Source organism: Thalassophryne amazonica, chromosome 12 (genome assembly GCF_902500255.1).
Source record: "Thalassophryne amazonica chromosome 12, fThaAma1.1, whole genome shotgun sequence".
Taxonomy (NCBI): domain Eukaryota; kingdom Metazoa; phylum Chordata; class Actinopteri; order Batrachoidiformes; family Batrachoididae; genus Thalassophryne; species Thalassophryne amazonica.
This window is the reverse complement of record NC_047114.1, coordinates 39,577,089-39,605,054: the sequence shown is the minus strand read 5'-3', so window position 1 is coordinate 39,605,054 and position 27,966 is coordinate 39,577,089. Positions and strand designations below refer to the sequence as shown.

Below are 27,966 nucleotides of genomic sequence, written 5' to 3'. Positions count from 1 at the left end.
CAGTCAGGGTCAACAGCTCCCCACCTGCCCTATAGACAGTGTTGGCAGAGAGCTGCTTCCGCCTCCTGAGGCGTCAGACGGTTTGCCAGAATTTCTTCGAGGTCGACCGATAATCCTCCTCCATGGCCTCTCCGAACTCCTCCCAGACCCGAATTTTTGCCTCTGTGACCGCACAGGCTGCAGCACGCTTGGCCTGCCGGTACCTGTCAGCTGCCTCCAGGGTCCCACCTACCAACAAAGACAAGTAGGACTCCTTCTTCAGCTTGACGGCATCCCTTACTTCCGGCGTCCACCACCGGGTTCGGGGATTGCCGCAGGCACCAACAGGCACCAGAGACCTTGCGACCACAGCTGCAGGTGGCCGCATCGACAATGGAGGTGGAGAACATGGTCCACTCGGACTCCATGTCTCCAACCTTCCCCGGGATCTGGGAGAAGCTCTCTCGGAGGTGGGAGTTGAAGACCTCGCTGACAGAGGGTTCTGCCAGTCGTTCCCAGCAGACCCTCACGATACGTTTGGGCCTGCCAGGTCTGACCAGCTTCCTCCCCTCCGAGTGGATCCAACTCACCACCAGGTGGTGATCGGTCAACAGCTGAGCCCCTCTCTTCACCCGAGTTTCTGAGACACATGGCCGAAAGTCAGATGATACGACTATAAAGTTGATCATCGACCTCTGGCTCAGGGTGTCCTGGTGCCACGTGCACTTATGGACACCCCTGTGCTCAAACATGGTGTTCATGATGGACAAACTGTGACTAGCACAGAAGTCCAACAACTGAACACCACTCAGGTTCAGATTGGGGAGGCCGTGCTTCCCAATCACGCCCCTCCAGGTCTCACTGTCGCTACCCACGTGGGCGTTGAAGTCCCCCAGGAGAACAATGGAGTCCCCGGTCGGAGCACTATCTAGTACCCCTCTCAGAGACTCCAAGAAGGTTGGGTACTCTGCACTGCTGCTTGGCCCATAGGCCAAGACAACAGTGAGAGACCTGGAGTTTGCCAAAAGGCACCCGAAGGACTCTCAGACCATGAGAAACAAAATTCTCTGGTTTGATGAGACAAAGATTGAACTCTTTGGCGTGAATGCCAGGTGTCATGTTTGGATGAAACCAGGCACCATCCCTACAGTGAAGCATGGTGGTGGCAGCATCATGCTGTGAGGATGTTTTTCAGTAGCAGGAACTGGGAGACTAGTCAGGATTGAAGGAAAGATGAATGCAGCAATGAACAGAGACATCCTGGATGAAAACCTGCTCCAGAGCACTCCCGACCTCAGACTGGGGCGATGGTTCATCTTTTAGCAGGACAATGACTCTGAACATACAGTCAACATATCAAAGGAGTGGCTTCAGGACAACTCTGTGAATGTCCTTGAGTGACCCAGCCAGAACCCAGACCTGAATCTGATTGAATATCTCTGGAGAGATCTGAAAATGGCTGTGCACCGATGCTCCCCATCCAACCTGAGGCTGTAATTGCTGCCAAGGCTGCATCAACAAAGTATTGAGCAAAGGGTGTGAATACACCATGTGATTTCTTAGTTTTTTATTTTTAATAAATTTGCAAAAATGTAAAAAAAAACTTTTTATGTTATCATTACGGGGTGTTGTGAGTAGAATTTTGAGGGAAAAAAATGACTTCCTTTTGGAATAAGGCTGTAACATAACAAAATGTGGAAAACATGAAGCGCAGTGAATACTTTCTGGATGCACCGTACACTTTAAGTAACCAAAATCATCATCATAACGCAACAATGTGTGATTTCAATATTAAGGTTCAGAAAAACACTATTTGAGTTTACTTAGAACAACAAGTGTCTTTATAAAGTCAAATGTATATGTATTTGGACAATGCTAAAGTTTTTAATGCATTTGTGTACTTTTACCTCAGTATACAATCACAGTGGATTCAACATTTAGCAATGAAAATGTGCTTGTCACAAAGTCTTCCCTTTGTTAACATAAACCATAGCACTGAGGCTACTCTGGTTAAAATTAGACACCCTGTTGTTATCTGCTGATACTGGTTCTCTCCAAATATTCTCATCTTCCCAGAACTCAGTCCTGCTTTTGATTCAATGAATCATTCAACACTCCTTCACTGCAGAAAATATTCTTTGTCAGTGCTAATTAAGCTCATAACTAAAATTCAACAGAATTTCAAGTACTAATCCATTCAGTCATTTATTTTTCTGCTGCTTATCTGGGTCTGCACTGCAGTGGCAGCAGACTAAACAGCTCATCCCACACTTCCCTATGATCCCAAGATGTTCCCAAGCCAGCTGGGAAATATAATCCCCCCAGCATCTCCTGGGATTTATCGTGGCCTTTTCTCATTTGGACATGCGTGAAAGATTTCCCTAGGGAGACGACCATGGGGCATCCTCACCAGATGTCCAAACCACCTCAACTGGCTCTTTGATGCGAAGAGGCAGCATTTCTACTCTGAGTGTTTCCCGGATAGCCAAGCTTCTAACCCTGTCGAGGAATGTAAGCTCAGATACCCAATGAAGGAATCTCATTTCTGCTGCTGATCCAATCAGATACAATATTATATAGCCATAAGGTCAATCCCAGTTACCATATTCTAGACCTGTGCTCCATTCCTGCTGAAATGATGCTAAAATGTTGATGAAAAATTAAAAACGGAAAGAAAAAAAAACAGCAACTGCAACAAATCTGAAATCATGATAATTGGCCCCGAGCCTCAAATTCATTACACCCAAACCTTAAGGGACAACCTTCACCTGGCAGCAGGATTGGCATTAACCCAGGTGGAAACTACATGAATGTGAACACTTATGTCGTGTTAATGCAACAAACAATGAAGCATATGCTCCTCCGTATGTCACAGAGCCATTGTTAATGAAAACACTTTAAATTTCTCTCTCATCATGTATCTTCAGGCAAACTTGACACACTATTTTTTATAGCACCACACAAAAGTTGTTGCAGTCGCAGTCCCTCCAGTCACAGACACGGAAGCATGTAACTTCATTAGAGTGTCTTGGTGGCTTCCCTCGCTAATCTCCTTTGGACGTGATCCGTTTTCTAAAACTTCTTGCTCTGGGAATATTTAACACAATGTGCACTTCACATTTCTTAAAATTTATATGTAATTAAACTCCAAGGTAACATTTCAAATCAGTTCTAAACCTTCCATCTACTGACAGTCACGGTTCACATTCTAGTATTACTATTGTGATCTATGAGTTTCTATTTCTTCTATTATTATCTCCTACATTATAGTTCTAGTGTGTATCTTGTGTTTTTTATCCAAGTCAAATCTCCTCTGTGTTATTTCTGTTGTTGCTTTTATTTTGACAGTACTGCTCCTCATGCATGTTGTTGGCTTTACTTCCTGGGCACATGGCTTTCCAGTTTCACATACAAGTTCACTTCCTGGTGTATTAATACTGTGTTTAGGGCCCCTTCACACATAACATGATTGAAGCTGACTAGCGCACGAAGGAGGAATTGCATGCCATTTGTGAAAAAATCGGAGCTGCCTCCAACGCCTTGTACACCTGTTGCTACAATTATTTGCACACACCAGCGGCTGAAAGACAGCGAGTGCCCTGTGAGAGCCCATTCGATCCCTCTGGCAGCAGGTGTCAGCCAAATTCTAGGTGACACACATAAACATCCAACACCGCTCGCTTGACACTTAGAAAATGTGTGGCCATTTGCACAGTCAGCACTTAAACAGTGAACAGACGATCACTTTCGAGCTGGATGTGAAATATGTCTAAGTGCCTCCATGAGTGTGGCGTTGCAAAAAAGCAACACACGTGGCGTGCATGTGTATCGCACATGGACACGTGTGTCACCCCCCACCCACCCCTGCTCCCCCGAAACACATGTGGGGTATGTGTGTTTCACACATGTGGCATGCTGGGGGGGGGCACACATGCATAAAATGCTTATATGTATGAACATACCTGATCACATAGGGGTCGGACAGCCGTGTCTGAGCACACACAGCATGGGGAGGTGCCTGTCAGCTGATTGCAGCACAGTGACAGCCGGAAATGTGCACACAATGTGTCACATTACAAACAGAGACCACTGCCAGGACAGGTATATAAATAATTATGACAATGCCTACATACGCAATTACATAATGACTAAAATGAATGACCACATAACACAGAAACAGAGAGTGACATGTTGGTCTGGGCGCTGAATGGACAGGGGGGTGTGGCTGCCAACAGCAGCTGCTACTGAGATCTCTGCTCCTAGATGTCAGAGCTGGGGAACATGTACTGTGTTTTGAAGGACATGAACTTACAACTTTCCTCCATACGGCACATGTCTCTACCTACTGTCCTCACGTGAAAATACATAAAACATCTTTTGCCTTTGTGCTGGGTTGCAGCAGCCGTACACAGCGCACCTTGGCAGGCTGCGGGCCAGCCCGACATGTGTGTCCATACATCATGTAATTTCTCTTTTTTGAAAACATACGTTTATCTCCTTGTTAATTTTAAGCATTTCACGCTCCTGTTATAAGACAGTGACTGTAGTGCAGTGGTAAAGTTTCTGTCTGTTAATCAGAGCTTTTGTAAATTGCAGGTTCAAATCCCACGAGTGGCATTTATTTTTTATTTAGCAAGGGTTATTTACCTGCAGGGTTATGTAATGGGTTGCCTTTTACTTATTTTTTATATCAACCCAGTGATTTTCACTAATTATACACCAATATCTAACCTATCGGTGTCCGGTGATTGTATTAATTATTCATATAACCGGCTGGACATAATAAGACATAATGAGAGCACACTGCTTCATTCATGTCATTTCATGAGTGTACGTCTGTGACCATGGGTCATATACAGAGGAACAGATGGTTCATACTTGTATTGTCCGCTCGATAAGAGGGATTCAATGAAATGCAATGTTTTTTATGGTGTGTGGTTTTTGTTTTGTTTTTTCATTCCACAGCAGCATTCCATCCATTGGTTGGAATGCATAATGCAAATGATAACAAGTTAAATAAAATAAATGCAGTGGACATATTATATGCATCAGAGAATGAACCTGGTGCAAAATACGATGTAAATACTGGCCATGGGTGATGCCATTTTCTGTGGGAAAACAGTGGTTACTGTCATCAATTTTGCAAAACAACTTAGATCAAAATACATGTAAGATCAAAGCCAGAGGTATAATTTAAATATTTTTTATATGGCTACGACGGTACCCGCACTCTGATTGGCTGATTTCCAGTCTAATATTTTCCCATATCAGACCGTTATCATGACAATCTGTCCGGATTGCATATCAGATTTGCGATTTTGTTTACAATTTTCACGGCATGAAATAAAACAAAACAATACAAAAAAAAAAGCAAACAAAAAAATGGAGCAATAACCAGCAAACGAGCTTGAAGTGGATGTGCAAGATGAAGACCAACAAGATAAAAACACAGCTCCGAACAGTCATGAACGGATTGAAAACTGTATTACAAACCAGAAAGCTACAAACACAATTAGAAAAACCAAATTGGACATGAACATACTCCATAAATATCTAAACAGCATTGAAAAAACACACACATTGAAAGCTTACCAGCTAACGACCGGACTATCTGTTAGCAAGTTCTTCCTGGAGGTGAAGTGCACAGGTGTGACTACTACCATCAGCAGCTTGATATTCTGGTGATACCATAATGTTTATATTTATATATGTTTATAGTTATAATAATGCCAGTTTTATGTTTATATTTATATAATGCCACTTTCATTCACTGGCTTTTAACATAGCATGAGGCTTCACTCTGTTTTAGTTGTTTTTTGTTTGTTTGTTTTTTGTCCACTGCTGTTTTTGCTGTTTTTGCACCGTGGGCCGTCCTTAAAGCGACACTACCAGACCAAAATCTCTCATCAGCCGTTAAAATTTTCAACGAAAACCAGCTGAATTTATCGAATGGTGTCCACTCAGTTGTGCCTTACAGTTTTGAAAAAATTTTGATCAAACAAAGCAGCAGTCTCTGAGCCATTCCTAAACAATGAAAAAATCGACAAGAGGGTGGGCCACTCCTCACTCAAAGACTGCCCACAGGCGAATGACGTAACCGACAGGCGTCAAAAAACTCTTGCATGCCCACGAGGGTTCAAGCATGTCTGATGTAATCACACGTGATTCAAATCCATATGGTTTTTGAAAACAATAATAAGGTCGGATATATATTATAGCCATATAATAAACAAATTATTAACCCTGGTCGACATTCTGCCCAACTCGTACGACGGGAAAAAAAACACCCAGAACTGCATACATACACACATACAGGCGGGTGACAAATTAAAGGAAAAACCTGAATAAATCTGGAAAACCACAACAAATGCCCCCATCCACTGAACACTTTGAGGCGGACATTATGTCAAACATTATTGCAGTCATACTCACCAAATCTCAACCCATCTGAAAACCGATGGAAGACTTTCAATCAGCGTGTTCCACTGCACTCTCCACCATTATTAAAACACACGTACACACACACACCACAACCCTTCCAAAAACTTAAGAATCAACGCCAATGAAGCTACGTTGGTGGGACATGGTGGCCCAACAGCTTACTGGTACATTTTATATTGCTTTTTCCTTTAATTTGTCAACTATCTGCACATGCTTTTCTACATATAAGTATGTGACTCGTAACATAACTCATATTAGAGAATTGTTTTTCTGGTAAATTCACATGAAGCGATTAGCATTACTCTTAATTACTGGAAAATTACAGGATATTATAATATGTAAACAATTTCCGGTCTCTCTAAATGCTTTTAAACAGCATTACTGAGGGAGCAGAGTGAGCTCGCTGCAGCAGCAGTGGGGTTTAAATGAACTGAAGGGCAGGGCTAAATTTATTTGTGTAAACTGTTTCTGGTCCATTTGTGAATGTCAGAAAGCAGCTGACACAGTACTGACCACCTCCCTTATTCTGATCTGATCATATCTCTTGTATGGGTTTTTTGTTTGTTTGTTTGTTTTACTGGGTAATGCATGTCTGCTTGTCATGACACATTTTATTCACAAGTGAACAAAAAGTGCTGTGAGATAGTGAATTCAGGGACTGGAAGCTGACACTGCACGATGAATGCACAGTAGGATGATGTCATTTCAAACTGCAGCAAGCAGCGTGAAGGGAACACAACACCGTCATATTCGTGGCTTTGAAAGGATGCTTGGACACTGTGAAGCAGTGGGTGTTATAGGCCTGTCTGATTGGGCTCAAATCCCCAAAGGTGCTGCTGTAACCCAAATCCATCCTCCTCTCCTCTGTAACAGCTGCACCAGTGATATTTTCAAACTCAAGAAAATGAAGAAATAGTACCCGTGGGCATGAAGACAGTAAGAGCAACAGCAACCTGACATTACTCCCCAATTACTTTGACATTCACCCAAATGAGTGCCCTGTGACTGACCTCGCCAGGGCAATGTTGAAACTCAGTGTGTGGCACATTTGGCTCAAGTCAGGTTGAACATCAAATACCTTGACCTTGACCTTTGACAAAATGAATTATTTCAGGGCAATTTCAGAGTCAAATGTCGCTGACATAGCATGTTTGGTAAAAATCAGCAAAAAGACCTGGGAGGAGTAGGTCAACAATTATACAAGCAGATATGTCCTTGGCTCCAGTGATTGACTTTTGGTTGATTTGACTTCACCTGGGCAATTCCCGAACCCATCTCTATATGGGTGCCAAGTTAGATGCAGACTGGAGGGGAAAAATGTAATTTTGACCCTCCATGGGCTGGCACCTCCCTCCCAAGGCAACCTACTTAAACCCTATATACCGGTGTGGTACATAGGGTATGGTAACACATGGGTTCTAAGCTGTCAGGATGCTGGACTACTCTGTGTCCATAATAAAAGTCATCAGGCCACAGAGCCTTCTGCTATCATGCACCTGTCCTGTGGAATGATCTCCCTACAGAGATAAAACAGTTGGATTCTGTGGAGTCATTCAAGTCCAGACGAAAGACTCCTCTGTTCTCCCTCTCCAGTGTAATATGGAATTATGTTTCCTCTCCTTTTAAATCATATTATTAGCGATGGAAGAGGTCTCAACCTCACTATAGCTAAATTCTGGGTCAGTTAGTGAAGCACAGGAGATGCAGGTGACAAGTTTTAGTAATCTTTCTGCTTCCCTGCTGATTTACTGCTGGTGAATTAATGCCTTAGGTGCACTTATTTTCTGCCGCTTGATTCTTCTCTTTCTCTCTGTCCGAGTTGCTGTTGCTAATTGACTGTTGTTTTTTTTTTGGGGGGGGGGGGGGGGGTTGGGGGGGGTGTCATTTTTTGTAAAATCCTTGTAACTGTTTGAATGGCCCAAGCAGTGGGTCACCCTTCTGAGGCTGGTCTGCTTGAGGTTTCTTCCTCAGAAACACCAGAGGAAGTTTTTCCTTACCACTGTCACCTGTGTACTTGCTCAGGTGGGTTGGTAAGGTTAGATCTTACTCGTGTGAAGCGCCTTGAGGCAGCATTGTTGTGATCTGGCACTGAAGAAAGTAAACTGACCTCAATGATTGATCTGTGGCAAATTTGTAGCAGCATGTGTGCAATATCAAGTTTGGTGAAAATCGGCCAAAAGACATGGGAAGAGTAAGACAACAATCAGATAGATAATCCAATATTTTGATCTTTGCCCCAATGACACTGACATTTGGCAAAATAAATAAATAAATAAATAAAAGCCCTTAAGGGGAATTCTGGTGGTCACATTTTACCTGCCTACAAAGTTCTCCAGCACGGAACTCTTCCCCGCGCTCTGGCCACCGACCACTGCGATCTGTGGCAGGTCCAAGTTGCAGGCCTGGCCGATGGAGCTGAAGGCATCCTGCAGCCTGTTGACCAGCGGGATCAGCTCCTCCATGCCACGGTTTCCCATGGTGCCTTTAGAAGGAGGGACTGAGAGAATGGAGAGAGGACGGATGTGGCTCTGCTATATTAGTCCAGGATACCGTGGAGGTGCTTGTTGATGTGAAGTCATCTAGCCGGGCATTGCCCCCGACCTAATCAAGACCGACTTGGGGGGGGGGGGGGGGGAGAGAGAGAGAGAGAGAGAGAGAGAGAGAGAGAGAGAGAGAGAGAGAGAGAGAGAGAGAGAGAGAGAGAGAGAGGGGGGGGGGGGCAAAAACAGAGATATGAACAGGCAGGGACAGACAGTTGCGCATTTGCGCACCATCTCTCTCTCTCTCTCTCTCTCTCTCTCTCTCTCTCTCTCTCTCTCTCTCTCTCTCTCTCTCTCTCCACACTTTCAAGGACATTTGGAGAGAAGACCTCTGCAGGCTGCGTGCAGTCACATTGAGCAAACCCGTGCGCAAAGCAAAAGCACCACAAACACACAATAAACACAAAGCAGCGCGCATCATCTCCCCCCCCCACCACCAACCACCAGCACCAAAAAAATAGAGCGAGAACAAATTCATAAGAAAATGGATGTTAAAGTGCGTGAAATCAAAGCGCACGATGGGCACAATGTGTGGGTGCAGTGCGCCGGCTCGTTACCGCGCCTCAGGATCTCCTCTGCGTCCTCAGCGCCCGACGGTTCCTGTCGCTGTCCAGTGCTGAAACGAGGCGCACACCAGGCGGCAAAGACGAGTGACGAGACGCCGGACGATTACACAAGCGCCACCTGCCACGGCGGCGCATCGGCTTGCGCGTTAGTTGTCTTCGCCTGCGGGCTTCGTTACGGTCGCGTGAGCGTCATAGCGGTCTCATCCCCGATCAGAAATTCGCCTTTGACAGATTAATTATTTTTCCCCTCCTCACCTCCCCGCTCCGCGGTAATTGCGAAGCTGCGCCTGCTTTCTGCGCCGTATCGACGCGGCGGAAGACCAATGAGAAGCGCGCCAGCGGAGCCGATCCTGCAAAACGCGGCTTCCGATTGGCTGCGCGGATGCAGGTTTGTGTTACCTGAACCCGCCTCCTGTTTACATCCGTGCCATTTGTGCCGCTGTGAGTCATGCGGCACGGCTGCGCATCGCTGCCACAGCAGAGGGGGATGCGCTCCTTTCCATCCCCGCAGTAAAGAGCGCAGATCAGCAGCCTCCGTGACGTGTGCGCGCTGACAGTGTGAATGAAGCCTGACACGGTTTATCCCGAGTAAGACAAACGTCTCTCCTCCAACCGGGATGTGCAGTTGTCATTAAACCACGAGAAAGATCTGATGTGCGCACCTCCATGCGCCTCTAAAAGAATCCCCGCGAAACTTTGGTGTCATTGATTTGATTAGTTTTGTCCAGTTTTAATGGTCAGGCCTTCAAATTCATTAAACGGGGTCTGTGTTAACTGGTGTGTCACTAGGGGGCAGTAGAGAGCTTACTACAGCATCAAGGCCTGCATGGCGAACAGCCGTCTGCTGGTTTGATGGGAACTGACGCATCAAAATTCCACGTGACTGTGCCATCACAAGTCAAAGAATTTATTTGGCAGCGTTTGATCACGATCACAAGCTGAACTCTCACCTGTTGTGATGTCCTCAAGAATAATGAAAGGATATCTTATAGTAGAGTACTGCAACAAAATCGGGTTGACCCCTGAAGACACAGATCCTTTGACAAACTTGAAATGGTAAATACATGTCCAGAACGTCTGTAAGCATGTGTCCAGATGTTTCTTTTGACAGAATGCTGCAAAGAACCTTTTATGTTGGCTTCATGGTTTGCAGTGTTGCCTCACAATAAGAAGGTCTTGGGTTCTCTTCCTGCCTGGTCTTTTCTGTGTGGAGTTTGTATGTTCTTGACTAGGTTTCCTCCCACTATCAAAAACATGCTTTTGAAGTTCTGGTTCTTGTTCTTCCCTCCACCAAGGCAGCATTTCTACATCTGGAGTTGGTCCTTGGACTGCTCCTAGTGGCTGGATTGTGTCTGACTCAAATTAGGATGGTTTATATGCACAGGACAAATTTCATTGTATGTATTCATCTAAGCACAATTACAATAAAGGTCCTTCTTAAAAAAAAAACAAAAAAAAAAAACATCTGTATTCTATAGCTACAGACAAAAAATGTAAAGATATGGCATGTAGAATTTGTAAAAATTTAAATTTTCTGCATTACAACCCCAAAACCACAATTGTTGGCACAGAAGGAAAAATGTTCTGCAAACACACAAGCAAACAAGAGAAATCAGAGATTTCTGACATCTACCAATCCAGAGCCATATCACCTCCAAAATTCAGTGGAGTCTTCCATGGCCTCATATCCATCTGTGCTGCAAATTTGGTGAGAATCTGTGAAGTAATTTTGAAGTAATCCTTCAAAGCCTATATAAAGGGAAATCTTGATCCAGAAAGCAGATCTGGATACGGATCATCTCCAAAATTTAATGGGTTCTTCCATGGCCTAATATGTATCTGTGGTGAAAATGTCATCAAAATCTGTGCAGCAATTTAGGTGTAATCCTGCTAACAGACAGACAAAATACTGACCAAAAAATATTTATTCTGTACATTAATGATTTATATAAAGTTTCAGATCTGTTTAAGGCAGCTCTGTTTTCAGATGATACAACCCTCTTTTGTTCAGGAGAAAATCTGCAGCAATTATTGTCCAATTTACATACTGGAATGGTAAAGTTAAAGAGATGGTTTGATATTAATAAATTATCAATAAATTTGTTTATTTGGGAATTACATTAAAGACATACAAATTCAGTTAAATATACAAGGCGTGTCAAAGAAAATAAGGTCTTAGGTGTTATTGATGAAAGAATTAATTGGAAAGTTCATATTCAACATATTCAAAAGAAAGTGTCAAAAAGTGTTGAAGTACTAAATAAGGTAAGGCATGTTCTTGATTGCAAAGCACTTCATACTCTGTATTGTTAATTGGTTGCCACCTACTTGGCTTATTGTGCTGATGTATGGGCAATAATTATAAAATTACATTGCAATCATTATTCATTCTTAATAAAGAACGATTCACAATGTAGGTTATTGAGATCATGCAAATTCACTGTTTATTATTATTATTTATCTAAAATATTAAACTTCAAGATATGATTACATTTAAGACGGTACAATTAATGTATAAAGTGAAAAATAAGCAACTGCCCCTCAGAATTCAAGAATTTTTCAAGGAGAGAGAGGAAAAATATAATTTAAGGGGCTTGTATCATTTTAAAACTGCTGGTGCTCGGACGAGCAGGAAAGGCTTTTGTGTTTCTACTTGTGGCCCTAAAATATGGAATAATCTGGCAAAGGAACTCAAGCGATGCCCAAATGTCAATCAGTTTAAATGCCAATATAAGGAACTGATGTTTTATGAATATGTGAAAATTGTCTAAATTCTCTGAATTCTCTGAAAATACAATTCATGTTTGAAGGACTGTATAGCTGTTAAAGTATGGACAATTAAGTTATTGATTTTGTATTATATATATATATATATATATATATATATATATATATATATATATATATATATATATATATATATAGATTGATTGATTGATTGATTGATTGGTTGGTTGATTGATTGATTGTGTGATGTGTGTTATTGGTGTGGATATGATGAGGAATTTGCGTTTATTGATTAAGATGCCTGTGTTTTGCTGTTCTGCTCACTTTGTTTTTTTGTTTTGTTTTGTTTTTGTTGTGATAAGTAAAAGGTGCTGAGGTAAAAGGGGTAGGTGTGTATATAAGCTTTTCTTCTACCTATCAATCAATCAATCAATTTTATTTATATAGCGCCAAATCACAACAAACAGTTGTGATTTGGCCCTTTCGGTTGCATGGGTTGACTGGCTGAGAAATCAGTTTTATTTATTTTGTTTTATTTTGTGGCAAAGTTCTTTTCCTTGAACCAAATAAACTTGAACTTGAACAAATAAATCAAAAATAAATAAATGCCAGTGATTTTATTGCATCCTTGGCAGACACACACATTAAAAAAGATCACAATGTTGTGTCATATATATATTGTGTTTAAAGTGTGTGCTTCTGCCAGTGTGTGTGTGTGTGTGTGTGTGTGTGTGTGTGTGTGTGTGTGTGTGTGTGTGTGTGTGTGTGTGTGTGTGTGTGTGTGTGTGTGTGTGTGTGTGTGTGTGTGTGTGCCCACATGGCCAATGCATATATGAGTAAAGATGTGGAGTGTGGGTGAGACTGTGTATGACCTGAGCAGGACAAATGAAGCCCGAACACGTCCCCATTTTAAGAATAATTAGCAAGTTCAGCTAACAGGTTAACCTCGTCGGCTTGGGTGTTTATTACATCATGTAATAAACCTGTCAATTCATGAGCCACATTTTAAAACTGCATTTTAGAAACATCATTAACATTTTCATGTAACCAAATTTAATCTCAGAGAAAGCAGGTCACCATAAAAATGCTGCAAAGTTCATTCTGAGGGAGGGGATGAATTATAGTCCACAAACACCCACATCCACACGAATGCTGCAGATTTTAAAGGTTAACATTATGTTTGGTCACCACAGGCTCTTACACATTTAATTTTATTAATGATGTCAATTTTTGAAAACAGAAACAGGGTCCACTATATTAATATTTGGATGAAAAACTGCTATTTTCCTCATGTCTGCAGTCACAGAGCGTACTGGGCCGGGTCATCCTTTGCCTGCTTGTCTTTGTTGATAGAGCACAGTGTGTTTCTCCAAGTTCATGACTAAACATCTGATCATGGCCCAGACTAGTCAAAAGCCATGTTTGTATTATGATTTGTTTTACATATGTGTGAATATGGCAGGGGTCCTTAGCACCGCTCTCGGAGTGTGTAAGGCAGAAGGCTCAGTGGGTATGTTTCATGCTAGTCCATGAGCCACTCATCAATTTTGACCAAATCGGTAGCATTTAAGGGGAATAAACAGCACTTTGAATCCAGTCTCAGTGTATCATGGCTGACACAAAAATGCATGCTAGCCATCCCAGGGTGGCAGCTCTGGCCAGGTAGGGGTCAATGAAGAATTACACAGAGGTCAAACTTTAAAAATGCTCCAATCATGCTGAAAACTATATCACATTACTTGTCTGATCATAACGATTCCAAAAAGGTATAGTTTGGACTATCTGTGATGGAATGGTCTGGAGTTATGGGGTAAAAACAGCAAAAATGGTGACAAAGGTCAATGTCAGTTTGAGTAGGGGTCAAAAGTTAAAGTTGCTAAAATTCAGTAAAAAAAAATGATGCAAATTATTGTTTGGGTTAATGGGGTTCTAATAAGGAATAGTTTGCTCCATCTGTCATGCTTAGTTACCATGTTCCACAGCAATATATGTCACGTCATAGAATCCAATAGATGATAAACTTGTTTGACGTTTACCTTGGAGACCAAACATTCAACACAGTCAAAACTATTCCATTTATTAATCCTTTTATTTCAACCAATAATTCGCATCATTTTATACTGAAATTGGAGCAACTTTAACTTTTGACCCCTGTACAAACTGAAACTGATCTTTGTCACCATTTTTGCTGTTTTTACCCCATAACTCCAAAACATTCCATCACAGATAGTCCAAACTATACCTTTTTGGAATCATTATGACCAGACAAGCAATGTGATATAGTTTTCAACATGATTGGAGCATTTTTACAGCTACCACCCTGGGATGGCTATCATACATTTTTGTGTAGGCCATGATACAACTGAGGCTGGATTCAAAGTGTTATTTATTCCCCTTAAGTGGTACCAAAAACCTGCTTGGCTCACAGACTATGCGGTACCTGTGGGAGTTTTCTCCAGGTGCACCTGTTTCTGCTTTGACCAAATAAATCTCTTTCTGCATGGTACATCTGAATCCTGAGTGCTCCTTGCGTCGTCTATCTCATTTTATGCTGACATCATCACAGAAAATCCACTACAATATCCTTTAAAGCTGTACAGCCTTTCAAATGTCACAAAATGGGCAAAATTTATTTTCTGAAACAGGATTATTAACTGACTATGAGGTTAATAATTCATTTGTTATATGGCTATTTTATATATATATATATATATATATATATATATATATATATATATATATATATATATATATATATATATATATATATCACCTCCGAGCTGACGGCCGGTGTCCCGACAGAACACCGGAACGGAGCAGAAACTTGCTAACAGATGGTCCGGTTGTTAGCGGGTAAGCTTTCAATCTGTGTGTTTTTTTCAGATGCTGTTTAGATATTAATGGAGTACGTTCATGTCCGTCTATCTTTTTCTAATCTTGTTTTAGCTTCTGGTTTGTAAAGAAAATACACGTTATGGACTGATTGTCATGGAAACCGGTCCGATATGGGAAAATATCCGACTGGTTATCAGCCAATCAGAGTGCACATAGCGTAGCAGCCATATAATAAGTAGATTTATTTTTGTGACATGTTGCAAAATTACAGTTCATTATAATGAAGAAAGCACCTCTATCTGGGGGGAATTCCACGGCTAATATTGTCTTTTCCTTATACCATCGTGCAGATGAACTACAGGAGGAAGCATGTGTGCGTATGCGTGAGGTTTTGAGATGACCTGTGACCCGATCCACTTGCTTGATGTGTGCTCCCAGGGCGTGCACGCTAACATCCATAAGATGTCTTGTAAATCACTTCAGAGATGTTATCTGGCTTCAAAAACAGCATTTTTAGATTTCAATTTATTTCTCATTAACCTTGACAAAATAAATGAGAAACATGTGAGGTTTATCCAGAAATAAGCTGTTTTGGAGTGTTTTCCACCATCTTGGTTTATGTTGTTCAAGCAAGCAGCCAGCTGACGTCACGATGCCTTTCCTTACTCGGACTGGCAGTCGCCGTGTCCTTCCCAACATCCCTCGCACAGATCAGAGAAAGCCCCCATGTGATCTATAAAGTCACTGTTAGGGTTCTGGTCCAGTCAGGTAGTTATTGGGGTACTCCTGTTAGGTGTTCCCATGTCTTTTACATTTGTTCATCTGTCTGTCCTGTCTTGTCTTGTGTCCTTTAGTTCTGCATTGCTGTCATTCTGTCTTGGTTAGGCCATGCCCTTAGTCTATGTTGTAGTTCCTGGTCTTGCTTTTTTCACTCACCCTCTAGTCTTGTCTGCTTTTCACTTACCCACCAGTCTTGTCTCTCCTCTGGTGTCTGCTTCTGGGTTTTAGTCCAATGTTGTCTTAAGTCTCAATAGTGTCTGTGTCCTGTGTCACTTTGTGTTTGCCCTCCATGTCATGTTCATGTATGTATGTTCTGTTTCTCTGCCTCCCCTGGTGTTCTAGTTAATTATTATATCCCTGTGTCATTTTCTGTCTGTCATTCACATTCATGTATGTTCTGTTTCTCTGCTGCCCCTGGTGTCTTAGTTTAATTATCACATCCCTTCATTTCGGTTCCCAGCTGTGATTAATTTACTCAGTAGACCATCGGTATTTAGTCTCACCTGTGTTTGTGTTCCTTGGGGGTTCATTGCTTGTCTTTGTCTGCTTAGTGGTGGTTCAGTGTCTGCTGTCCAGAGCTTATGGTTTTTGGCTCAACCTTTTGGTTTCTCCACTGCCCCACAGTTTGTAAGTAATCTATTCTGGCTATTATGTTGTTTCTACTCTTGACCAGTTTTTGTGTCCTGCACTTCTGCTGTAAATAAATTTTATTCTGGTTTTTGCACTTCCCTGGAGATTGATTGCCTTCATTTTTTCCTTAAGCCTCACGTCCTGGATTCCAGTCTCCCTGGGTGGATAAAGATTATATTTTTGTTGTTCCTACCCTTCACCAGTTTTTGTGTCCAGCACCCCTGATGTAAATAAATTCTACAGTTTTGACATTCAACCCATGACTGGTCTGACCTGCATCTGGAGTATATCCTTGACTCTGTTCCTGGTACCTGACCCCATAACAGTCACTACCAAATGTGGGTCATAGCATCTGACTGCTTGAATTTCTACCCATTATGTGTTGAAATTTTAAACCTTTTTCCAGAAAGGGCAAATTTTGATCATATTGGTAATGTCATATTATGAATCCCTTATTTAAATGCTAAGGAATAAAATTACAGTGGTGCCAAATAAAATTCTTTTCATGGCTTAAATCTTAAAAACAACAACAACAAACCCATACAATTTTAAAGTAGCAGTCACATGGGATGTGCAGCCAATACATTCTGACTGCCTATCCCAAGCCTAATATAAAAAGGAGGGTAGAAAGTGGCAGGGCGTAACCTTAAACTGTGTAAAATTTCAGCCACATGGAGTGTGCAGGTCCCAAGCCCAGATAAATGAGTAGAGTTGCATCAGGAAGGGCATCTGGCGTAAAACAAGCCAACATAACTATGCAGAGTACAAATCAAACTTCCATACCATATCGGTCGAGGCCCAGGTTAACAAAAACAACCAATGATGCCATTGCCCAACAGGGTGCCAGCGGAAATTCTGCTGAGCAATGAAGAAGAGGAGGAGAACGTGTCCAGAGACATCAGGAGAGGAGGGAAACTATAAGGGTGGAAGTCAGAGTCAGGACTTTGAACATTAACAGTATGACTGGTAAAAGGAGAGAGCTGGCTGATATGATGGAGAGAAGAATGGTAGACATTTTGAGTGTGCAAGAGACCAAGTGGAAGGGAAATAAGAGCAGGAGCATAGGCAGTAGCTTCAAGTTGTTGTATCATGGTGAGGATAGGAAGTGAAACTCTGTTGGCTGGAATTTGAAGGGGTGATGATGAATATCATCAGTGCATATGCCCCACAGGTAGGTTGTGAGCCAAAGGAGGAAGCACATTTCTGGAACAAGTTAGATGAGGTGGTGGAGAGTGTACCCAAGCATGAAAGAGTGGTGATAGGACCGGACGTTAGTGGGCATGTTGGCAAAGGGAGCAGAGGTGATGAGGAAGTAATCAGTAGATATGGTATCAAGCAGGGGTGAAAGTGTGAAGCATGGTGGTGGCAGCATCATGCTGTGGGGATGTTTTTCAGTGGCAGGAACTGGGAGACTAGTCAGGATTGAAGGAAAGATGAATGCAGCAATGTACAGAGACATCCTGGATGAAAACCTGCTCCAGAGTGCTCTTGACCTCAGACTGGAGTGATGGGTTATCTTTCAGCAGGACAATGACCCTAAGCACACAGCCAAGATGTCAAAGGACTGGCTTCAGGACAACTCTGTGAATGTTCTTGCGTGGCCCAGTCAGAGCCCAGAGTTGAATCTGACTGAACATCTCTGGAGAGATCTGAAAATGGCTGTGCACCGATGCTCCCCATCTAACCTGATGGAGCTTGAGAGGTGCTGCAAAGAGAAATGGGCAAAACTGCGCAAAGATAGGTGCACCAAGCTTGTGGCGTCATATTCAAGAAGACATGAGGCTGTAATTCCTTCCAAAGGTGCATCAACAAAGTATTGAGCAACAGGTGTGAATACTTATGTGCATGTGATTTCTTAGTTTTTTAGTTTTAATAAATTTGCAAAAATTAAAAAAAAAAAAAAGTCATGTTGTCATTATAGAGTGTTGTGAGTAGAATTTTGAGGGGAAAATGCATTTTGGAATAAGGCTGTAACATAACAAAAAAGTGAAAAAGTGGAAAAAGTGAAGCACTGTGAATACTTTTCGGATGCACTGTATAGGGAGAAGGATGCTGAGGATGGAGCCACCAGGCAGGAGGAGATGGGAGGCCAAAGAGAAGGTTTATGGATATGCTGAGGGAGAACATGCAGGTGATTGGTGAGACAGAGGAAGATACACAGGACAGGGTGAGATGGAAACAATTGATGTGCTGTCGCAATCCTTAACGGGAGTAGCCTTATGAAGAAGAGTTCCACAAGGTTCTGTGCTAGGACCAATTTTATTCACTTTATATGCTTCCCTTAGGCAGTATTATTAGACGGCATTGCTTAAATTTTCATTGTTACGCAGATGATACCCAGCTTTATCTATCCATGAAGCCAGAGGACACACACCAATTAGCTAAACTGCAGGATTGTCTTACAGACATAAAGACATGGATGACCTCTAATGTCCTGCTTTTACACTCAGATAAAACTGAAGTAATTGTACTTGGCCCCACAAATCTTAGAAACATGGTGTCTAACCAGATCCTTACTCTGGATGGCATTACCCTGACCTCTAGTAATACTGTGAGAAATCTTGGAGTCATTTTTGATCAGGATATGTCATTCAAAGCGCATATTAAACAAATATGTAGGACTGCTTTTTTGCATTTACGCAATATCTCTAAAATTAGAAAGGTCTTGTCTCAGAGTGATGCTGAAAAACTAATTCATGCATTTATTTCCTCTAGGCTGGACTATTGTAATTCATTATTATCAGGTTGTCCTAAAAGTTCCCTGAAAAGCCTTCAGTTAATTCAAAATGCTGCAGCTAGAGTACTAACGGGGACTAGAAGGAGAGAGCATATCTCACCCATATTGGCCTCTCTTCATTGGCTTCCTGTTAATTCTAGAATAGAATTTAAAATTCTTCTTCTTACTTATAAGGTTTTGAATAATCAGGTCCCATCTTATCTTAGGGACCTCATAGTACCATATCACCCCAACAGGGCGCTTCGCTCTCAGACTGCAGGCTTACTTGTAGTTCCTAGGGTTTGTAAGAGTAGAATGGGAGGCAGAGCCTTCAGCTTTCAGGCTCCTCTCCTGTGGAACCAGCTCCCAATTCGGATCAGGGAGACAGACACCCTCTCTACTTTTAAGATTAGGCTTAAAACTTTCCTTTTTGCTAAAGCTTATAGTTAGGGCTGGATCAGGTGACCCTGAACCATTCCTTAGTTATGCTGCTATAGACTTAGACTGCTGGGGGGTTCCCATGATGCACTGTTTCTTTCTCTTTTTGCTCTGTATGCATCACTCTGCATTTAATCATTAGTGATTGATCTCTGCTCCCCTCCACAGCATGTCTTTTTCCTGGTTCTCTCCCTCAGCCCCAACCAGTCCCAGCAGAAGACTGCCCCTCCCTGAGCCTGGTTCTGCTGGAGGTTTCTTCCTGTTAAAAGGGAGTTTTTCCTTCCCACTGTCGCCAAGTGCTTGCTCACAGGGGGTCGTTTTGACCGTTGGGGTTTTTACGTAATTATTGTATGGCCTTGCCTTACAATATAAAGCGCCTTGGGGCAACTGTTTGTTGTGATTTGGCGCTATATAAATAAAATTGATGATGATGATGAAGAAGAGGAAGAAGAAGTGGAAAAAAGATCAAAATAAAATAAAAATATCAAAGCCAAAATAATGGAATGCAGTAATGTCTGCATGGTTTATAGTATAACACAACAAAATCTGTTGTAGTGATCCATGAGGGTAGCAGCCAAAAGAAGAAAAATATGCTTAAAACAAAATTAACCCAAACAAAACATAAAACCTGTTGTATCAGTTAAATTAAATGTATTTGTACAGTGCCAAATAACAACATGCTTTTTAAACACAAACAAGGTTTAATGTCTTCCCAGTCATTAACAAGCACAATCTTTTTTTTAATCACATGAAGAAACCTCAAGTATGTAATGACCAGTCAGAGGACCTCAACGCAGAGAACAACACAGCTTGGTAAAAAGCAGATTCATTGTACACAAATAGGTGAAGTCTGTATCCTCAGGAGGAAGAGTCCATGCAGCAATGACGTCCAGACAGGCACAAATACTGAGAGTGGTAGAGCACAGACTACAGCTCAGTACACAGGAAGTCAGTGTTTCAGGTCACAGTGTCTGAAGGAAGCAGCAAAAGGAGTAACCCAGAAAAAGCAAGCAGAAGGTAAAAACACCATGAGCAAACATTAGGGTGGTCCATAAAAATGCTCAAAAATTTTTTTCAAAAAACTTCAAGTCTCACCCTCTAAATTTGTTGTACCTAACATAAAAACACATCATGTACAATTTCATAAACCTCTAATAATTTTTACTGGTAGCACACAGCCCTTAAAGATTTTGCTCGCAATAACTTTGTCATATAGTATGGTCATTTCCAGATATTTCCAAATTATTTCTGTCAGTTTAATATTGATATGTCAGGACAGAAATGATGGCAATACATTGGAAAATCAAATCTTTTCATATCCCATAAAATAGTTAACACTAAAACATGAACTGTGAGATGCAGTTCTTCTCGTACATGTATCATGCTCCTACAATACCTACATACTGGGGTAGCGAAGATTTTGTAACAATCAAACATTGCATTTTCATTTTATTGATGAAATACTGTTTCATTATTGATAAATTTAAATAAGTCTATGCTTTATATATTTCCACATATATTTTGATCTAGCTCCAAACAATAATATTCTTTATGCCTTGCAGTACTTAATATTAAAAAATGTATGAATCAGCACAAGAACCAATTATACAGCTGTGTAACATAAGAGAACATCCTTTACATGATAATGATATTTAAGTTGCTTGCATCATGACCAAGACTTGCTGCCGTTTCAGTCAGAATATAGGTGGCACTTCTGTCTGTTGTTTTGGTCCTATCCAATGCTGCTGCAAGTCCTGGTGTTACAACATCTTTAATTTTACTGGCTTTTTGTGGCACTGGCTTAACAAATTCTTCATCTGGACTTTCTGTGTTCTCTTTACTCTGGCTGGAGACAGTGTCAGGTAGTGAGACATTAGATGGTCCAGGCTCCTCCAGTTTCTCTTTGTATTTTGCTTCTGCAGCTTTCCTTTTTTCTGCTCTTTGTTCTTTGGCAGTTTGTATTTTATCTGTGCCTGTCATGCATCCTCTACCTTTCTCTCGCTGAGCAAGTAGGAACTGTCTGTCATCTTCAAACTTTATCATTGTTAGGACATCCTGATGTGCCATGTCAAACAAGTCGTCCAAAGATTCACAAAACACTGTTTCATCTTTCTTCTGCTTGTCTGTATTGCGATTCTTGGTCTTTTTCAATGTTTTCCATTTTCCGAACACCTTTTCTAACTTTGTGATCAGATGCTGCTTTGCCCTCAGTGGGATTCTAGTTCTCTCCCAAAAAGGAATTGCCATGTCTATAGAGGTCACAGCAGCATCATGGACAGTTTTTTTCAAATCAGTGTGTTTGAAGAAAAATACCTTGAGTATTTGCCCATTTGAGGGCAATTTGTTTCCCTTTATTTCAGTCGGTGGAACCAATAAGGTATACAAATGTTCTACTTCTAGTAGCTGACATGTTTTACTGAAGTTTCCAGTTAATGGTTAAGCATGTTAAGTCAGCAAGTGTCTCTTTTTACATTTATCTCGTTAGATTCACCATCACCAAAGATCTGAAAGAAAAGAAGCTGTGAATTGTTGCAGATTTTTCAGCTTGTAGCCTAAAATAACATTTTTGAAAGTATGTTGTTTGTGAGAAATATTTAAACCCAGGTATAGTTTTAAATTGAATATAAAATTATACTTTAGTTACACTCAGGTGGTTAACTTCTATCCTCTTTATAAGTGATGTGATAAGATACTGGATAATGTATAACCTATTGCACGGGCACTCGGGCAGCGATAATTGATATATTTACAACCTTCAGCTATGATGTGGTACCTCTAAATATTAATGTATGACAAAAATATTTGGCAGGCTTTCTTTTATCCCAAAGCATCATAAAATGAAGGGGTGAGAGTAATGAATTTCCAACTTTTATTTTTTTGAACCACCCTAGCAAACATACGCAGTGAACAGATCAGGAAATGGCAGACTACATTCAGGAGAAGAGGCAGTAAGTAAGTAAGTAAGTAAGCTTTATTTATAAAGCGCCTTTCACAGACCAGGGTCACAAAGCGCTGCACATGGCATACAAAAATAATCTAAAAATTACAAAAACAATAAAATACAATATTAGGCTAAAAAGCTAACTTAAAGAAATGCATCTTTGTGCAGTGTGCCTCAGCAACTGCAGAACAAACATGGGAAACAAATGCAAGAAAGCAGGCATGAGAGAAAAAAATTGTGATACGAGGTCTATTAGAAAAGTATCGAACCTTTTTATTTTTTGCAAAAACCTGATGGATTTGAATCACGTGTGCTTGCATGAGCAAACCTTGAACCTTCGTGTGCATGCGTGAACTTTTTCACGCCTGTTGATTGCGTCATTTGCTGGCAAGCAGCCTTTGTGTGAGGATGTGTAGTGCTCTCGGCGGATTTTCATTGCAAGGAAAATCACTGAACGACTGGAGCAGCGCTGCATCAAATTTTGCCAGAAACTGAGCAACAGCCAGGTGGAAACCATTCGGAAGATTCAGACGGCTTTCGGTGACGATGCTTTGGGCATCACACAGATTAAGGAGTGGTACAACCGGTTTAAAGACGTTCGCACAACGGTGGAGAGCGACCCACGCTCCGGTCGGCCATCAATACGCTGAAATGACCAGATCATTTCCAAAGTGAACGCTGTGGTGATGTGGGACTGTCGTGTCTATCCGAGAAATTGCAGAAGAGGTGGACATCAGCACGTTTTCGGCACATTCCACTGTGACAGAAGATTTGGCCATGAAAAGAGTGGCGGTGAAATTCGTGCCAAAGCTGACGGCGGAGCAAAAGCACCTTCATGTTGACGTCTCACAGGACATGCTGGACTCCGAAAAATGATGCCACCTCTTCCACAATTTCTCAGATAGTCACATGACTGAAAAGTCACCGAAAGCCGTCTGAATCTTCCGAATGGTTTCCACCTGGCTGTCGCCCAGTTTCTGGCAAAATTTGATGCACGCTGCTCCAGTCGTTCCGCCATTTTCCTTGCAATGAAAATCCGCCAAGAGCACTGCACATGTCCTCATTCAAAGGCTGCTTACCAGCAAATGATGCAATTGACAGGCGTGAAAAAGTTCACGCATGCGCACGAAGGTTCAAGGTTGCCTCACGCAAGCACACGTGATTTAAATCCAACAGGTTTTTGCAAAAAATAAAAAGGTTCGATACTTTTCTAACAGACCTCGTGTATATATATATATATATATATATATATATATATATATATATATATATATATATATATACGAGGTCTGTCAATAAAGTATAGGTCCTTTTTATTTTTTCAAAAACTATATGGATTTCATTCATATGTTTTTACGTCAGACGTGCTTGAACCCTCGTGCGCATGCGTGAGTTTTTCCACGCCTGTTGGTGATGTCATTCGCCTGTGAGCACTCCTTGTGGGAGGAGTCGTCCAGTCCCTCGTCGGAATTCCTTTGTCTGAGAAGTTGCTGAGAGACTGGCGCTTTGTTTGATCAAAATTTTTTCTAAACCTGTGAGACACATCGAAGTGGACACGGTTCGAAAAATTCAGCTGGTTTTCGGTGAAAATTTTAACGGCTGATGAGAGATTTTGAGGTGATACTGTCGCTTTAAGAACTTCCCACAGAGCGAGACGTCATGCAGCACTCCCAGGCGCCATCGTCAGCCTGTTTCAAGCTGAAAACCTCCACATTTCAGGCTCTATTGATCCAGGACGTCGTGAGAGAACAGAGAAATTTCAGAAGAAGTCGGTTTCAGCATTTTATCTGGATAGTCCACTGTTAAAGGAGATTTTTTTAATGAAAGACGTGCGGGCGGATTGCAGCGTCGGCTCGCAGCCACCGCGACGCTCCGCCACAGGAAAAACACCTCTGTTGGAAGCCTTAAGGACAAGTTGGAACATGTCCAGCTGTTAAACAATTTCTCATATACTCACTCCACTGAAAGCCATCAAAAGCCGCCTGGATTTTACAAATGGTTATCAACATGGAGGTGTTTTTCCTGTGCCGCCGCACCGCGCCGGCTGCGTCCCGACGCGCGGACCCGTCCGCACGTCTTTCATTAAAAAAATCTCCTTTAACACAGAAGCTTCCTCAGCTATACTTTATTCTTCTCTACAAGAGTCAAGACAGAAGTCAGACTACCAGAGCAAGAATTTTAGCTGAGGAAGCTTCTGTGATTTGAAGCGAAACATCCTCACGTCAAGCAACCCAGTCCAGTCGAAGATTCAAGCTTCTCTACTATGGAAACAACCTGGACAACTGAGAGCCTACACAGAAGCCATTTGAAATGACTTTAGTTTTGTGTCATATCTGTGATCTGCTTTTTTCTGCACAATTAAACAACTGAATGAACATCCTCCGAGGCCGGTGATTCCATAATTTTTGCCAGGGGTTGTAGTACTGACTTACAACTACCTACAAACTATATTTATTTGTGTATTAAACAGTTTACAGTGCTTTAATAAGGCAAAATTCTCCAAATTAAATGAAGTGTCATGGTTGCATATTATAACAGCCAACACAGACACCTTTGAGAGCATTGTGAGTACAATGCACATCTATATTGAAAATGGTTTGTATTGTAAACTGTTGCCAAAGAATAACATTTCAGTATTTTGACTGAGTTAGTTTAAACAAAATGCTGACAAAGAAAACAAAATAAATTGGACTATAAATTCATTATTAAATGCAGAAAACCTTTTATGCGGTGATTATAGTGATTTTCTGATGACACATTTATGCTACACAAAGAATGACAAGTGTTCACATTACTTTCCTTCTTGCTGAAAAAAAATGTTACCACTGTGTCATCCAGAGTCCAACATAAACCCTGTTGAGTCTCTCCCCCACCTGAACAAGAATCAGATCCTGCAGGCAGTCCCAGGTCACCCACAACTTTTCCACAAGGCTGTACTGGCAGTAACCCATAGCCAAGCCAAATCCATCATCATCCATTCATCTGTCACATAGTGTCTGGCAAGCAGCAGGCATGACAGGCTCACCAGGGTGGCCCATCCCACCACCAAGACCCGCATGGCGGCAGTGTCCACCAGCTGGGTAAGAAGGAACCGGGCTGCTCGTGTGGCGTGACCAGAAGGGAATGAGTAGCGCTCAGAGGATGTCAGAGCGGTTCTGGACAGGCCTTCTACGTTGAACCAAAGTCTTTACAAACCTGACCAGCAGCAGATCCAACAACACAGCTGTGACAGGGAGGAGAAATAAGGAGTGTGGGTTAAAGTGTTTCAGAATCACAAAGTCTAGTCTCTACCCTCATAGGTGGGATGCATGAAGATTGTTGGTCCAAGATAGCAAACAAAAAGAGAGAAGCACTCTGTGAGTGCATGCTTCTGAGAAATATTGTACCGTAGGCCCTTCATTATTAGTCAGAACCGGTCTAAATTACCAATAACCACCAGACATCAGCTCATTTTCCCAGGATTCACAGCTGCAGATGCACAAAAAAATGTATGGTTTTAAAATTGGAATTTGTTCATTTAATGGCAATGTGAGCATGCACTGGTGCTATGCTTCGCTGCATTCGCAACACCATAGAAGTACCTTGGGTAGTGGATGGCAACCACCCAGACAGACAACGGGTCCAAAATGCAATAAATAAAAATACTATCATGCAATGACATAAAAGTGATAAAAATAAAAAAAAAGAAAAGAAACAATTAAGGATCCACTCCTGTACCAAAATTTGGAGGGTTCTTTTTTGAACTGTGCCTCTTCTCTCAACCACATTTTATGAATGTCAGTTCATCCTGGTAACAAACAAGGAAACCAATACTCACAGTTGAAAGCATCACTCTCCTTGGAAGAGATTACGTTTTAATCTCGGTACAAAAATAGTCAAAGCTGGAGCACCTTTTATGACTTTGAAAAGCTTGTTCCACTTTTGTGATGGACAATTGTGGAGCATCTCTGTGTTTATCATGAAGTCACGTAGCTGATTATCAGAAAGGCCTCAATGGTCCGTTACAAGAGAGTCAAACATACTACGCTAATTAACTACAGTGCATCTGGAAAGTATTAACAGCGCTTCACTTTTTCCACATTTTTTGATGTTGCAGACTTTTTCCAAGATGGATGGAATTCATTTTTTTCCTCCTCAAAATTCTACTCACAACATAATGACAATGTGAAAAAAGTTTGTTTTTTTGTGTGTTTGTTTGTTTTTTTATTTTTGCAAATTTATTAAAAATAATAAGAAAAAAATCTAAGACATCACATATATACATGTGATGTCTTAGATTTATTAGATGGAAAAAATTAAACTCAGGTGCATCCTGTTTCTACTGATCATCCTTGAGATGTTTCTACAACTTAATTGGAGTCCACCTGGGGTAAATTCAGTCGACTGGACATGATTTGGTAAGACACACACCTGTCTACATATAAGATCCCACAGTTAACAGTGCATGTCAGAAGACAAACCAAGCATGAAGTCAAAGGAACTGTCTGTAGACCTCTGACATAAGATTGTCTTGAGGCTCAAATCTGGGGAAAGGAACAGAAACATTTCTGCTGCTTGAAGGTCCCAATTAGCACAGTGGCCTCCATCATCTGTAAATGGAAGAACTTCAGATCCGCCAGGACACTTCCTAGAGCTGGTCACCCATCTAAACTGAGAGATTAGGGTAGAAGGGCCTTAGTCAGTGAGGTAACCAAGAACCCGATGGTCACTCTGTCAAAGCTCCAGCATTCCTCTGTGGAGAGAGGAGAACCTTACAGAAGGACAACCAGCATGGTGGCTTAGTGGTTTCCGCTAATGCCTCACAGCAAGAAGGTTGTGGGATCACTTCCCACCCTTTCTGTGTGGAGTTTGCACGATGTCCCCATGGAGAACATGCAAACTCTGTGTTGGTTTCCTCCAGGCTCTCCAGTTTCCTCCCACAATCAAAAACATGCTTATTTACAGTCTGGTCCTTTCTCTGCCCCTGACCAAGGCAGAGCCTCTACATCTGAAGTTGGTCCCCGGGTGCTGGACTGTGGCTGCCCACTACTGCTAGCGGTTGGATTGTGTCTCACTGCAATTAGGATGGGTTAAATGCAGAGGACAAATTTTGTAGTATATATGCATGTCCAATGACAATAAAGGCATTTTACTTTACTTTACTTACTTACATCTCTGAAGCAATCCACCAATCAGGCCTGTATGGTAGAGTGGCCAGACAGAAGCCACTCTTTAGTAAAAGGCACATGACAGGCCGCCTGGAGTTTGCCAAAAGGCAGCTGAAGGACTCTCAGACTATGAGAAACAAAATTTCCTGGTCTGATGAGACAAAGATTGAATTCTTTGGTGTGAATGCCAGGCATCATGTTTGGAGGAAACATGATGGTTTAAAGA

The 27,966-nt window shown here is 41.7% G+C and overlaps 1 protein-coding gene across 1 annotated transcript in view; it reads right to left on the bottom strand.

Annotated features, from left to right (window-relative positions):
- Nucleotides 1–9,795, bottom strand: part of dnm3b (dynamin 3b) — a 91,479-nt gene extending 81,684 nt beyond the window's left edge. Inside the window, exons 1-2 of the mRNA XM_034182774.1 lie at nt 9,518–9,795; nt 8,737–9,035 (exon numbers count right to left, since the gene is read on the bottom strand). Coding sequence (XP_034038665.1) covers nt 8,737–8,897 — 161 coding nt within the window. The 5' untranslated portion in view covers nt 8,898–9,035; nt 9,518–9,795. The remainder of the gene's footprint in view (nt 1–8,736; nt 9,036–9,517) is intronic.
- Between the last annotated feature and the right edge of the window lie 18,171 nt (nt 9,796–27,966).